Genomic DNA, 13,212 nt, shown 5'->3' with positions numbered 1-13,212 from the left:
TGACCTTGTCTGTCAGTTTGTCATACTGTGTTGACTTGCACATTGCTGTGAGGCTGGAGGCAGTGCCACTGGTGTTTTGAACGCCAATAGGGTTGTACATGGTGCATGGGTTTCAGCAGAGCTTCCAGACTGAGACAGATTCAGAAGAAGGAAGAGGCCATCCATTTCTCAAAAATTGGCCACGGAAAACCTTATGAACAGCAGAGAAACACTGTCTGACACATTACTGTGCAACTTGACAAAGAGTCCAGAAACACTGTCTGATACAGTACCAAAAGATGAGCCCCTTATGTCAGAAGGCGCTCAAAATACTAATGGAAAAGAGCTGCCTCATCAGAGTAGAACCAACCTTAATGATATGGATAAAGTAAAGCTTCTGGGACCTCCATTTGCTGACATGGCACAAGTCAAACTGATGCAAACATCCATCAATAATTGGAACATGGAATGTATGAAGTATGAATCTAGGAAAACTGGAAGTTGTCAAAAAGGAAATGGAACGCATAAAGATTGATATCCTAGGCATTAGTGAACTGAAATGGACAGGTTTTGGCCATTTTGAATCAGACAACCATATGATTGTCATATGCCAGGAATGACAAATTGAAGCAGAATGGGATGGCATTCATTATCACAAAGGATGTTTCAAGATCTGTCCTGAAGTACAATGCTGTCAGTGATAGGATAATACCCATACACCTACAAGAAAGACCAGTTAATACTACTATTATTCAAATTTAAGCACCAACCACCAAAGCCAAAGATGAAGAAATTGCATACTTTTATCAACTTCTGCCATCTGAAATTGACTAAACATGCAATCAAGATGTGTTAATTATCACTGGTGAGTGAAGTGCAAAAGTTGGAAACAAAGAAGAATCATTGGTAGTTGGAAAATATGGCCTTGGTGATAGAAATGGTGCTGGAGATCACATAATTGATAGAATTTTGCAAGACCAACAACTTATTCATTGCAAATACCTTTTTCAACAACATAAATGGAAGCTAAACATGTGGACTTCACAGATGGAGTACACAGGAATAAGATTGACTACATCTGTGGCAAGAGGCAATGGAGAAGCTCAATATCTTCAGCCAAAACAAGGTCAGAAGCTGACTGTGGAACAGACCATCAACTGCTCATGTGCAAGTTCAAGATGAAGTTGAAGACAATTAAAACAAGTTCACAAGAGCCAAAATATGACCTTGAATATATCCTTCCTGAATTTAGAGATAATCAAAAATAGATCTAATGCATTGAACACCAATGACCAAAAGCAGAGGAATTGTGGGATGGCATCAGGAACATCATCCACAAAGAAAGCAAAAGGTCATTAAAAGGCAGGAAAGGAAAAAAAAGACCAAAATGGATGTCAGAAGAGACTCTGAAACTTGCCCTTGAATGGAGAGTAGCTAAAGCAAATAGAAGAAATGACAAGATAGAAGAGCTGAACAGAAGATTTCAAACAGCAGCTCGAAAAGACAAAGTCAATTATAATGAAATGTGCAAAGACTTGGAGTTAGAAAACCAAAAGGGAAGAATACACTCGGCATTTCTCAAGCTGAAAGAACTGAGGAAAAAATTTAAGCCTCAAGTTGCAATATTGAAAGATCTTATGGGAAAAATATTGAATGATACAGGAAACATCGAAAGAATATACAGAGTCACTATACCAAAAAGAATTGGTTGACATTCATCCATTTCAGGAGGTGACATAAGATCAAGAACCAATGGTACTGAAGGAACAAGTTGAAGCTGCCCTGAAGGAAGTGGCGAAAAACAAGCCTCCAGAAACTGATGGAATATCCACTGAGATGTTTCAATAAATGGATGCCATGCTGGAGGCACTCACTAGGCTATGCCAGGAAATTTGGAAGACAGCTACTTGGCCAACTGACTGGAAGAGATTCATATTTGTACCCATTCCAAAGAAAGGTGATTCATTATCAAACAATATCATTAATGTTGCATGCAAGTAAAATCTTACTCAAGATAATTCAAAAATGGTTGCAGCAGTATATTGACAGAGAACTTCCAGAAATGCAAGCTGGATTCAGAAGAGGACATGGAACAAGGGATATCATTGCTGATGTCAGATGGATCTCAGCAAGCTGGATTCAGAAGAGGACGTGGAACAAGGGATATCATTGCTGATGTCAGATGGATCTCAGCTCAAAGCAAAGAATACCAGAAAGATGTTTACTTGTGTTTTATTGACTATGCAAAGGCATTTGATTGTGTGGATCACAGCAAATTATGGGTAACACTGAGAAGAATGGGAATTACAGAACACTTAATTGTACTCATGAGGAACCTGTATACAGACCAGGAGGCTGTCATTAAAACAGAACGAGGGGACTCTGCATGGTTTAAAATCAAGAAGGGAGTCCATCAGGGTTGCATTCTTTCATCCTACTTATCCAATCTATATGCTGAGCAATTAATCTGAGAAGCTGGACTATATGAAGAAGAATGAGGCATCAGGATTGGAGGAAGAATCATTAACAATCTGGGATATGCTGATGATACAACTCTGCTTGCTGAGAGTGAGGATGACTTGAAACACTTACTGATGAAGATTAAAGACTACAGTGTGCAGTATGGATTACACCTCAACATAAAGAAAACAAAAATCCTCACAACTGGACCTACAAGCAGCATCACGATAAATGGAGAAAAGACTGAAGTTGTCAAAGACTTCATATTACTTGGTTCTATAATCAATACCAGTGGAAGAAGCAGTCAGGATATCAGAGGACGTATAGCACTGGGCAAACTGGCTGCAAAAGACCTCTTTCGAGAGCACAGATATCTCCTTGAGGACCAAGATGAGCCTGACACAAGCCAATTCCAAGCCATTTTCAACTGCCTCATACATATGTGAGAGCTGGACAATGAAAAGGGAAGACTGAAGAAGAGTCGATGCATTTGAGTTATGGTGTTAGCAAGAATGCTGGAAGTACCATAGAACGTTAAAGGAACTAACAAATCTCTCCTGGAAGAAATGCAGCTGGAATGCTCCTTGGAAGCGAGAATGGCCAGACTTCATCTCACCTACTTTGTTCATGCTGTTAGAAGGAACCATCCCCTGGTGGATATCATGCATGCTTGGTAAGGTGGAGGGTTGACAAAAGAGGGGAAGGCCCTCAATAAGATGGATTGACACAGTGGCTGCAACGATGGGCTCACGTATAGCAAGGATCATGGAGCTGGCATGAGATCAGGCAGTGTTTTGTTCTGCTGTGCATGGGGTCACTATGAGTCAGAGATAACGGCACCTAACAACAACAAGAACATTTGTTTGTGGGAGTTCTTTATCTATTCTGATGCTAATCCTTTATTAAAGATATGGAAAATCTTTCTTCCTAATTTCTCTTTTAATTTGGCTTATAGTTTCTTTGTTATTGTTATGGATCGAATTGTGTCCTCCAAAAAAGACATGTTTAAGTCCTAATCTTAAGTCTTTCCTAAGATTAGAAATATATTTTCTTCTTATATTTACATAATTTTTACAAATAAGTTTAGTTCTTTAATACATCTGAAATTTATTTATTTTTTCTTCCAGTCTTCTGAGCTTTATTCCTAGTGAAATGCTGCTCTTTTGGTCTCAGACGGTTGATTGTTCTAATGAGTGCATACCTTCCTCATATTATTGTTCAACTTAAAGACCTATTGTTTGGCTGACAATTGAGAAATGGGGGTTGAGTTCAGTTCCTGGCTTGAAGGGTATGTAAGGACAATAGTCTCTGGGGTTCCACCAGTCTTCATCAGACCAGCAAGCCTGGTCTTTCTGAGTTTTGTTCTACATTTTCCTCCAATTAAAAGTAATTTTTGTGAGTGTTATAAGGTAAGGGATCTAATTTTGTACTTTGTAAACAGTTGCCCCAACTGGTTCCCACATCATTTCCAATATTCAAAAAACACTAAAAAAAAAGTTATAATTTATATATAAGAAAATACACAGATTTTAAGCCTATGGTTCAATTTTTTGAAATTTTTCCAACTTTTTATTTGGGAAACTTCAAACCTATAAGAGAGTTGAAAGTATTATGAAAAAGTATATACTCTTGCTTAATATTCACAAATTGTCAACATTTTGTCACATTTGTTTTATCTTATCTGTCTCATTTTACACACACACACACACACACACACACAGGTTTCCTGAACTCTTTAAAAATAAGTAACAGACATAATGACACTTCACCCAAAATATCTCAGTATGAATCTTCTAAAAACAAGGACATTCACTTATATAACCATATCACTACCATATTCCAAACCTTTAACACAAATGTTATTATTATCTAATGTACATCATTATTCAAAGTTTCTCAACTGTCTGAAAAATATTCTTTAAACTTGTTTTCATTTTTTCCCAATCCAAGTTGTCATTGCTCTCTCTTCTCATTAAGATAAAATTTACAAATGATGAGATTTGATAAATGTAAACAGCCACCAAACAGCCATACTAATCAACTTATATGTGGTACAGTGAATTACTTAATATGGCCTTCTAGCCATGGTTCTCCATTTTGTGATGTACTGCAAATCCTAGTCTCTATACCTGTGGTTATGGCCCCATTTAGGAGTGAGCTGTCCTTTATGTTAATGAGGTAGTATTAGGGTGAGATGTATCGAGTCACCACCTTACTAGAAGGTTTGACTCAAGTCACTCACTACCTTTAGTTGCCTTAAGGGTATGGTTTATGTCCAATATACACGAATGTTCTGGCAAAATTCTCTCTCTTGCTCTTGATTCTCCATCTGGTTTGTCATCATCTAATGTGATTTACCAACTTCCATAAGCTTGTGAGTCATAAGTTATCTGACTTGCTGATTTGGGTTCACTGGTCCTTGCAACTACAAAAGTGAGGAGAATCCTTCAGACTTGATGACTGACCCATAGATTTAGGACTTGCCACCACCCTCTACAACCATGTGAGCCACTTCGAATTATGGAACCCTAAGACAGGAGGGAGAGTCATGAGGGGAGGAGAACAGATGATGGATTGGTACAGCAGCTTGGAAAAGTCAGACATATTTAACCTTTGCCTTATAGGACCCAGCTTAGTGCTGATCCTTCTAAAATAAATCATTCAAACACTATAAGACTTTCTTCCCCCTACAAAGTTTCTTAAGGCCCCTCTCCAGTTACCATGCCCCCATCCAGGGCAACTACTGTCATAGTTGTGCTATACCAAAGAACAGAAAGATGAAAGAAAGGTTTCTTACAGAGCTAAATGCTTCAAGAAAACAACGAAAACTGCTGTGTACAATCCTACTTTTAGAATTAAAAAATTGTATGAATTTAAGATTGGATCATTCTTAGGTTAACTACCACAACATGAAGCAGATGTTTGCTCTTAAACAGATGCCAACTAAATATATAGGGAACAATTCAAATTTAACACTTATAATTAAGCTTGAACCTCATACCAGATCTTCTCAAGTGAGCAGTTATAAAGTAAATAGAGATATAAATGGAGCAGCAATTGATACTCTATAAGGATAAAAAAAAGTTAATGCAATGGAGCTCTGCTAGCATAGTGCCTGAGGCACTTGACTGCTAACCAGAAGGCTGGCGGTTCAAACCTACCAGCCACTCCTCGGAAGGAAGGTTGGGCAATCTACTTCTGTAGTGATACTGCCTCGGCAACCCAAGGAGGGTCGCTATGAGTCGGGGCCGACTTGATGGCACATAACAACAACAACAATGCAATTTTAGATGACTGAAAAGCACCAGGGCACCATAGCTAGTACACTGAGTTCTATTTCTACAATTTCATTTACTGGGGTATCTCTAGGTCCCAGTTTCATTACGTTCAACATTATGTTGCATTAGATATTGCATGGCAGTGCTACCCAATCTGTTTCATGTAGAAAATGGTAACATATGAACAGCCTCCTAGAATTAACAGAGGAGGCTACTGAAAGCTAGAAGCTGGTGTAGGTGATTTTATTGCTCAGAGAGCTGTAGGGACCAATATCTCAGTGCACTTATAGCCCACTTGAGGCACAAACACCATTATGTCTTGGCTCACAGTTTGGGAAGCTTTGACTCGTAGGACTGGCATACCTTAGAGCTAGTTAGGAATGCAAAATCTTATGCCGCACTATAGACCTACTAAATCAGGATCTGCATTTTAACAAATCCCTAGATGATTCATAGATATATTAAAGTTTAAGAAGTACTGCTCTAAGAAACTTTCAGCTCTTCTGAACATTTACATTAGGTAGATACACTCCTTGGAGAGATGAATCATGAGAGAATAGAAGGGCATTGTATGCACAGGGAGACAGCTGGGGGGGGGCAAGAGTGCATGGGAGGGAAGGACACTGGGAAGAGGTAGCTATGGGGGGGGGAAGTAGGAAGAGAGCTACTACATTGTGAGAAATTGTACTCAGTGTCATGAGACAAAATATGTATGAACTGCTATATGGAAAGTGAATTTGTTCTATAAACTTTCACCCAAATCACAATAAAATTTTTTTTAAAAAAGGGAGAGAAACTTTCAGCTCTAAAATTCAATGAACTAAAGAAGCAATTTGTTTTATATGAAATTCATATATTTCATCATCTTACTGAATTCAGTATTATTGTTACAGCAAAATGTAGAATGTTGTTTTTACATAATTTTGCCCTAATTTTTAAAAACAAGCATTTACTTTTTAATTAGAAAAAGAGAAATGTATTTACCTGCTTGTATACCTGTCGTAAATACATGATCTCCTCCACAGTTCCCAAGGCTATCAGCCTGAGCACTTTGACATCTCTGCACTGCCCAATCCTATATGCTCTGCAAAAAGATTAAAAGCAAAACTAAAATCAAGTGAAAACAGCTTTGGGTTCAAGAAGTAGCTCTTGCACTTAAAAACTGTACAATATTAAAATTTTTAATTGATTTTAAAAGAAACATTTTATGTGTAGGTGTGCTGTATTATTTAATAACAAACAAAAATGGAAATCCAGGTACAAAGATTAATTATTGCAGAGAAAAGTACTGTAGAAAAAATAAAACATATCAACTTCATTTCTGTTATAAACATCACCTTCCAGTGTTCCAAAACTTTTTCTAAATTCATTATTTCTAGTTTTATGGCAATCTTAATGCTTTTGAATGGGTCGTGTTGCCAAATGATTCCATTCTTACGAAACTCTCAAAAATCCAAATGAATCTTACAGTGTCAGAAAGCAGATCAGCATTTGCTTGGGGATGGTAAGGCACTGGGCGGAGGGGGAAGGATTACAAAGGAGCACAAGGGAAATTCTTGGGGTTATGGATATATTCACTAACTTGTGATCATGGTTTCACAGGTGTATAAATATGTCAAGGAGCTCTGGTGGTGCAGTAATTAAAGCACGTGGCTGCTAAACAAAAAGGTCAGCAGTTCAAACCCACCAGCTGCACCGTGGAAGAAAGATGAGGCAGTGTGCTTCTGTCTGTAAGCAGTTAAAGCCTTGGAAATCACATGGGTAAGTTCTACTCTGTCCTATAGGGTCATTACGAGTTAGATTCAACTTGATGGCAGCGGGTTTGGATATTTTGGTATGTTGTTGTTGTTATGTGCCGTCGAGTCAGCCCTGACTCATAGCGACCCCTCCTTGGGTTTCCGAGGCAGTATCACTACGGAAGTAGGATTGCCCAACCTTCCTTCTGAGGAGTGGCTGGTGGGTTTGAACCGCCAGCCTTCTGGTGAGCAGGCAAGTGTCTTAGCCACTATGCTACCAGAGCTCCCTATGTATGTCAAAATTTATCAAATTGTACATTTAAAATATGTGCACATGTTGTTGTTATTTGCCATGAGTCAGACCGACTCACAGCGACCCCTCCTTGGGTTTCTGAGGCAGTATCACTATGGAATATTGCATGTCACATACCTCAATAAAACTGTTACAAAGTTCAAAAGGAAAAAAAGAGGTGGGAAGCAGTTATTTGTAGGTGGTGGTGGTGGGGAGGTACCTAGGCATCACTGACTTGCACAACAGAGGTTTTGACCCAGACCATAGAGCTAATTAAAACTCTACTCTGACTCACCATGCTGGTAAACTCCAGGGCCATTTGCTGCAGCTACTGCCAGGTGCATGAATGTTACAGTTGCTGAGAACATGGGTAAGGCCATACTGCCTACATGCTTGAAAATGTTCAAATCTAAAAAAATTTATTTTGGACTTTGTAATGCCACTCTCTGTTGTTGTTAGCTGCGATCAATTCAATTCACACTCATAGGGACCCTATGTACAACAGAACAAAACATGACCTCATCCTACACTATTCTCTCAATTGTTGCTATTTTTGAGCCCACTGTTACAGCCACTGTGTCAGTCAATCTCATTGAGGGTCTTCTCCTTTTTCACGGACCCTCTACTTTACCAAGGAGCTCTGGTGGCATAGTGGCTAAGGCACTTGACTGCTAACCAGAAGGCTGGTGGTTCAAACCTACCACCCACTCCTTGGAAGGAAGGTTGGGCAATCTACTTCCATAGTGATACTGCTTCGGAAACCCAAGGAGGGGTTGCTATGAGTCGGGTCCGACTTGATGGCACATAATAACAACAACAACAACAACTACTACTACTTTACCCAGCATGATCTCCTCCAGATACTGGTCCCTCCTGATAACATGTTCAAAGTATGTGAAATGATGCCCTGCCATCCTTGCTTCTAAAGAGCATTCTGGCTGTACTTCTTCCAATACAGATTTCTTCATTTTTCTGGCAGTCCATGATATATTCAACATTCTTAACCAACACCTAATTCAAAGGTGTGGAATTCTTTGGTCTTCCTTCCTCATTATCCAGCTTTCGCATGCTTATGATGCTATTGAAAATACTATGGCTTGGGTCAGGTACATCTTAGTCCTCAAGGTGACAGCTGCTGCTGCTTCTTTTTTTTTTTTAACATTTCAAATAGGTTATTTGCAGCACACTTGCCCAATGCAATCTCGTTTGATTTCTTGACTGCTGCTCCCATGGGCTTGTTTATGGATGCAAGTAAAATGAATCCTTGATATCAATATGTTTATTATGATGTTGGTCCAGTTGTGATCATTTTTATGTTGAGGTTTAATCCATTCTGAAGGTTGCAGTCTCATTTTTATCAGTCAGTGCTTCAAGTCCTCTTCATTTTCAGCAACGTTGTATTATCTGCATACTGCAGGTTGTTAATCAGTCTTCCTCCAGTCCTGATGCTTAATTCTTTTTCACATAGTCCAGCTTCTCAAGTTATTTGCTCAGCACATAGACTGAATAAGTATGATAAAAGAATACAACGCTGATGCATACCTTTCCTGATTTTAAACCATGCAGTGTCCCTTTGCTCTGTTTGAACAGCTGCCTCTTGGTCTATGTACAGGTTCTATATGAACACAAGTAAGTGTTCTGGAATTTCCACTCTTCCTATTGTTATCTGTCAATTACCTATGCATAGTCACTAGAACACAGGTAAACATCTTTCTGGTATTTTTTTTATTTCAGCCAACATTCCTCTTACATCAGCAATGATATCCTTTGTTCCATGTCCTCTTCTCAGTCTGTCTTGAATTTCTGCCGACTCTCTGTTGATGTACTGCTGCATCTGTTTCTGAATTATCTTTAGCATAATTTTACTTGTGTGATATTAATGATACTGTTTGATAATTTTCACATTCCAATGGGTCACTTTTCTCTGGAGTGGGCATGAATATGGATCTCTTTCATTCAGTTTGAAATTTCTTTTTGATCTTGTAAGGTCACACTCAGGGAGCTCTGGTGGAATAATGCCTAAGGCATTTGACTGCTAACTAGAAAGCTGGCAGTTCAAACCTACCAACCACTCCTCAGAAGGAAGGCTGGGCAATCTACTTCCATAGTGATAACGCCTTGGAAACCCAAGGAGAGGTTGCTGAGAGTTGGATCCGATTTGATGGCAGTGAGGTTGGGTTTGTTTTTTTTTTTTTGGAAGGTCACGCTCATGTTGTTATATTTGGTGTTCACAGCTTCTCCCTCTGCCTCTTTCAATCTTTTCTGCCCACAGAGAAGGGTTTTCACTAGAGGGCATCTTAAAAAAAAAATCACTGCCATCAAGTCAATTCGACCCCTCTTTGGGTTTCCAAGGAGGTATCTCTACAGAAGTAGATTGTCCAGTCTTCCTTCTGAGGAGTGCTGGTGGGTTTGAACTGCCAGCCTTCTGGTTAGCGGTCAAATGCCTTAGGCACTATGCTATCAGAGGTTGTTGTTGTTGTTATGTGCCGTGGAGTTGGACTCGACTCATAGCGACCCCGACCCCTCCTTGGGTTTCCGAGGCAGTGTCACTACGGAAGTAGATTGCCCCATCTTCCTTCTGAGGAGTGACTGGTGGGTTTGAACCACCAGCCTTCTGGTGAGCAGTCAAGTGCCTTAGGCACTATGCTACCAGAGCTCCCCTATCAGAGGCAGGAGTCCTGTAAATCTTTATTCACAACCCCAGGGCAGCACGGGACTCCTGTGACATAGCACAGCCAGGGGTCAGTGACCTGCATTCACATTACCATTCTGAAACCTGGATTCCACAGAGCTCATGATCCCTTTCTGTCCCACAATTCATTTGGGCTCTAAAGAAAATCAGAAATGGGTGTAAACAGAAGAACTAGATGGTGCCTGGCTACCAACCACTCGGAGGGGGATCTATGTAGGAGATCCTGGATAGAGAGGGAGAACAATGTGGAACAAAACTCAAAATCATTTGGAAAAAAAAAAAGGGGAACCAGGTTTGCTGGTCTGATACAGCCTGGTGGAACCACTGAGACTATGGCCCCTAGCTGCCCTTCAGGTCTAGAATTGAACCCACACCTGTAGCTTCCTGCCAAACAAAAGACAGGCATAGGAAAGGAGTTGAACATTTAGCTGAGGTAGATACACTCCTTGGAGAGAACAATTATGGGAGGAAGAAGGGCTGTTTATGCACAGGGAGACAGCTCAGGGGGCAGGGGTACATGGAGGGATGGACATGGGGAAGAGGTGACTGTCGGGAGAAAGTGGGAGGGGAGCTGTTGCATTGTGGTGATTTGTGATCAACGGTCATGAGACAAAGTGTATGTGAACTGCTATATGGAAAGTGAATTTGCTCTGTAAATTTTCACCCAAATCACAATTAAAAAAAAGAAAATCAGAAATGGCTCTAAGTCAATGTCCTTTGGGTGTATGCTCAGCACAGTTTAGTAAATGGGAGAGATTCTATTAGAATGCATCTTTTAATCTTTCCAGACAAGATTTTTATATGTGCCTTTGGACCTATGCCTCATTAATTTTTTGGTACATAAAGCAGAAATTTATGAGATGGATTTTTACCATAAGTCAAAGAACTTAAACAATATGTAAGTTAATTAACATATTTGTTCTTGATAGCCTACACGAAAAAGTACAAAATTACACCAGATGTCGTAAGAAAAAGAATCGGAGGATTAGTCTGTGGTTTTCATTTGATCATTTTCCTTGACTGCTGTCATTGAAAAAACGCTAGTTAAAAGTATAACGTCTGCCTTCAGACTGCGTGGATTTGGATCATTGCCATGCCACTTACTGGTTGTGGACTTGAGCAAGTTACTCAAGCTTTGTGCCTCATCTTCCTCATATGCAATATAGGTTATGACAATAGTGTCTATCACATAATGATATTATTGGGTATTAAATATGATAATCATGGAAAGTAAACACTGAGAAGAGTTCCTGGCTTATAGTAAACATTCAGTATGTGGTAGCTATTATACTGCCTTTGTCCTTTATTCTTGCTGCCACTTAAGGAACTGATGCTAATTTGCTTTGCATAAGGCTGTACCCAGCGTATTATAACATTATAACACAGTGTGTTATAAGACAAATTATACCTATCAAGCAAATAATGAATAATCAAATTTTCTATAAGGGTAAAAGGTACGTCTGATTTCCTTTGAATGTCCAGAGTACCTAGTGTGACACTTTGTAAATATTAAATGTTCAATAAATGTTTCTGACATTTTTATAACACTGAAACATCTACTATCGTAGTGATACCACCTTGGAACTCAACGAGGGGTCGCTATGAGTCAGGTTTGACTCTACGGCAGTGAGTTTGGTTTTGGTTTGATGAAAATTAAATAAAATTTCTCATTTAAAAAAAAAACTTCAGGGCCTAAGTCCTTTATTGGAGCTCTGGTAGCGTAATGCCTAAGGTACCTGTTAACCAGAAGGCTTTCGGTTCAAATCCACCAGCCACTCCTTGAAAGGAAGGTTGGGCAATCTACTTCTGCAGTGATACTGCCTTGGAAACCCAAGGAGGGGTCGCTGTGAGTCGGATCCGACTCGACGGCACATAATAACAAAAATGGCAAGTCCTTTATTAAGTGGTAGATCTTTGTCCTTTCAGTTACTTCTATGCTTATTTGTCTGTTTTGTTTTTTACCTCATCTTTAATCAATCTAAATAATTTATATTCTTCTAGAAAAAATGTCCTTTTCATGTAGATTTTCAAATGTATATGCATAAAGCTATACAAAAAAAAGTTAGATAATGTAAATAAATACTATTGGCAGATAACTAGACTTTCTGCTTTTTAAGGTCCGTGTGTATTTGTCTTTTTATCTTGGCTTAGAATTGTCAAGTTTGACCATTATATTCTTTTTGAACAGATAATTTAAAATTTTTATTTACGTTTATGTCGCTGTTATTTTGTTATGTGCCATTGAGTCATCTTCGACTCATAGTGACCCTACGTGCAGCAGAACGAAACACTGCCCAGTCCTCAGCCAGATCCATGATTCCTGCTACACTTGAGCCCATCACTGCTGCCACCGTGTCAATCCACCTTGATGAGGGCCTTCCCCTCTTTTGTTGACCCTCCACCTTACCAAGCATGACATCCTTCTCCAGGGAATGGTCCCTTCTCACAACATGACCAAAGCATGTGAGATGAAGTCTGGCCATTCTTGCCTCTAAGGAGCATTCTGGCTGTACTTCCTCCAGGACAGACCTGTTAGTTCTTTTAGCAGTCCATGGTACTTTCAGCATTCTTCATCAACACCACAGCTAAAAAGCATCAACTCTTCTTCGGTCCTCCTTATTCATTGTCCAGCTCTCACATGCATATGAGGTGACTGAAAATACCATGGCTTGTGTCAGGTGCATCTTAGTCCTCGAGGAGAATCTTTGCTCTTCAGCACTTGAAACGGGTCCTTGCAGCCAATTTGCCCAATGCTATACGTTGTCTAGGAGCTCT

The 13,212-nt window shown here is 39.6% G+C and overlaps 1 protein-coding gene across 1 annotated transcript in view; it reads right to left on the bottom strand.

The window, feature by feature from the left end:
* ERCC6L2 (ERCC excision repair 6 like 2) overlaps positions 1–13,212 on the bottom strand; it is a 199,323-nt gene that overhangs the window by 74,793 nt on the left and 111,318 nt on the right. Inside the window, exon 13 of the mRNA XM_007939191.1 lies at positions 6,702–6,801. Within this exon, the coding sequence (XP_007937382.1) occupies positions 6,702–6,801 (100 nt within the window). The remainder of the gene's footprint in view (positions 1–6,701; positions 6,802–13,212) is intronic.

This window comes from Orycteropus afer, unplaced genomic scaffold (genome assembly GCF_000298275.1).
Source record: "Orycteropus afer afer isolate SDZICR_OR568_19922 unplaced genomic scaffold, OryAfe1.0 scaffold00005, whole genome shotgun sequence".
In the NCBI taxonomy this organism is placed as follows: Eukaryota; Metazoa; Chordata; class Mammalia; order Tubulidentata; family Orycteropodidae; genus Orycteropus; species Orycteropus afer.
Note: the sequence above shows the minus strand (reverse complement) of the source record. Positions and strands in the feature narration are given on the sequence as shown.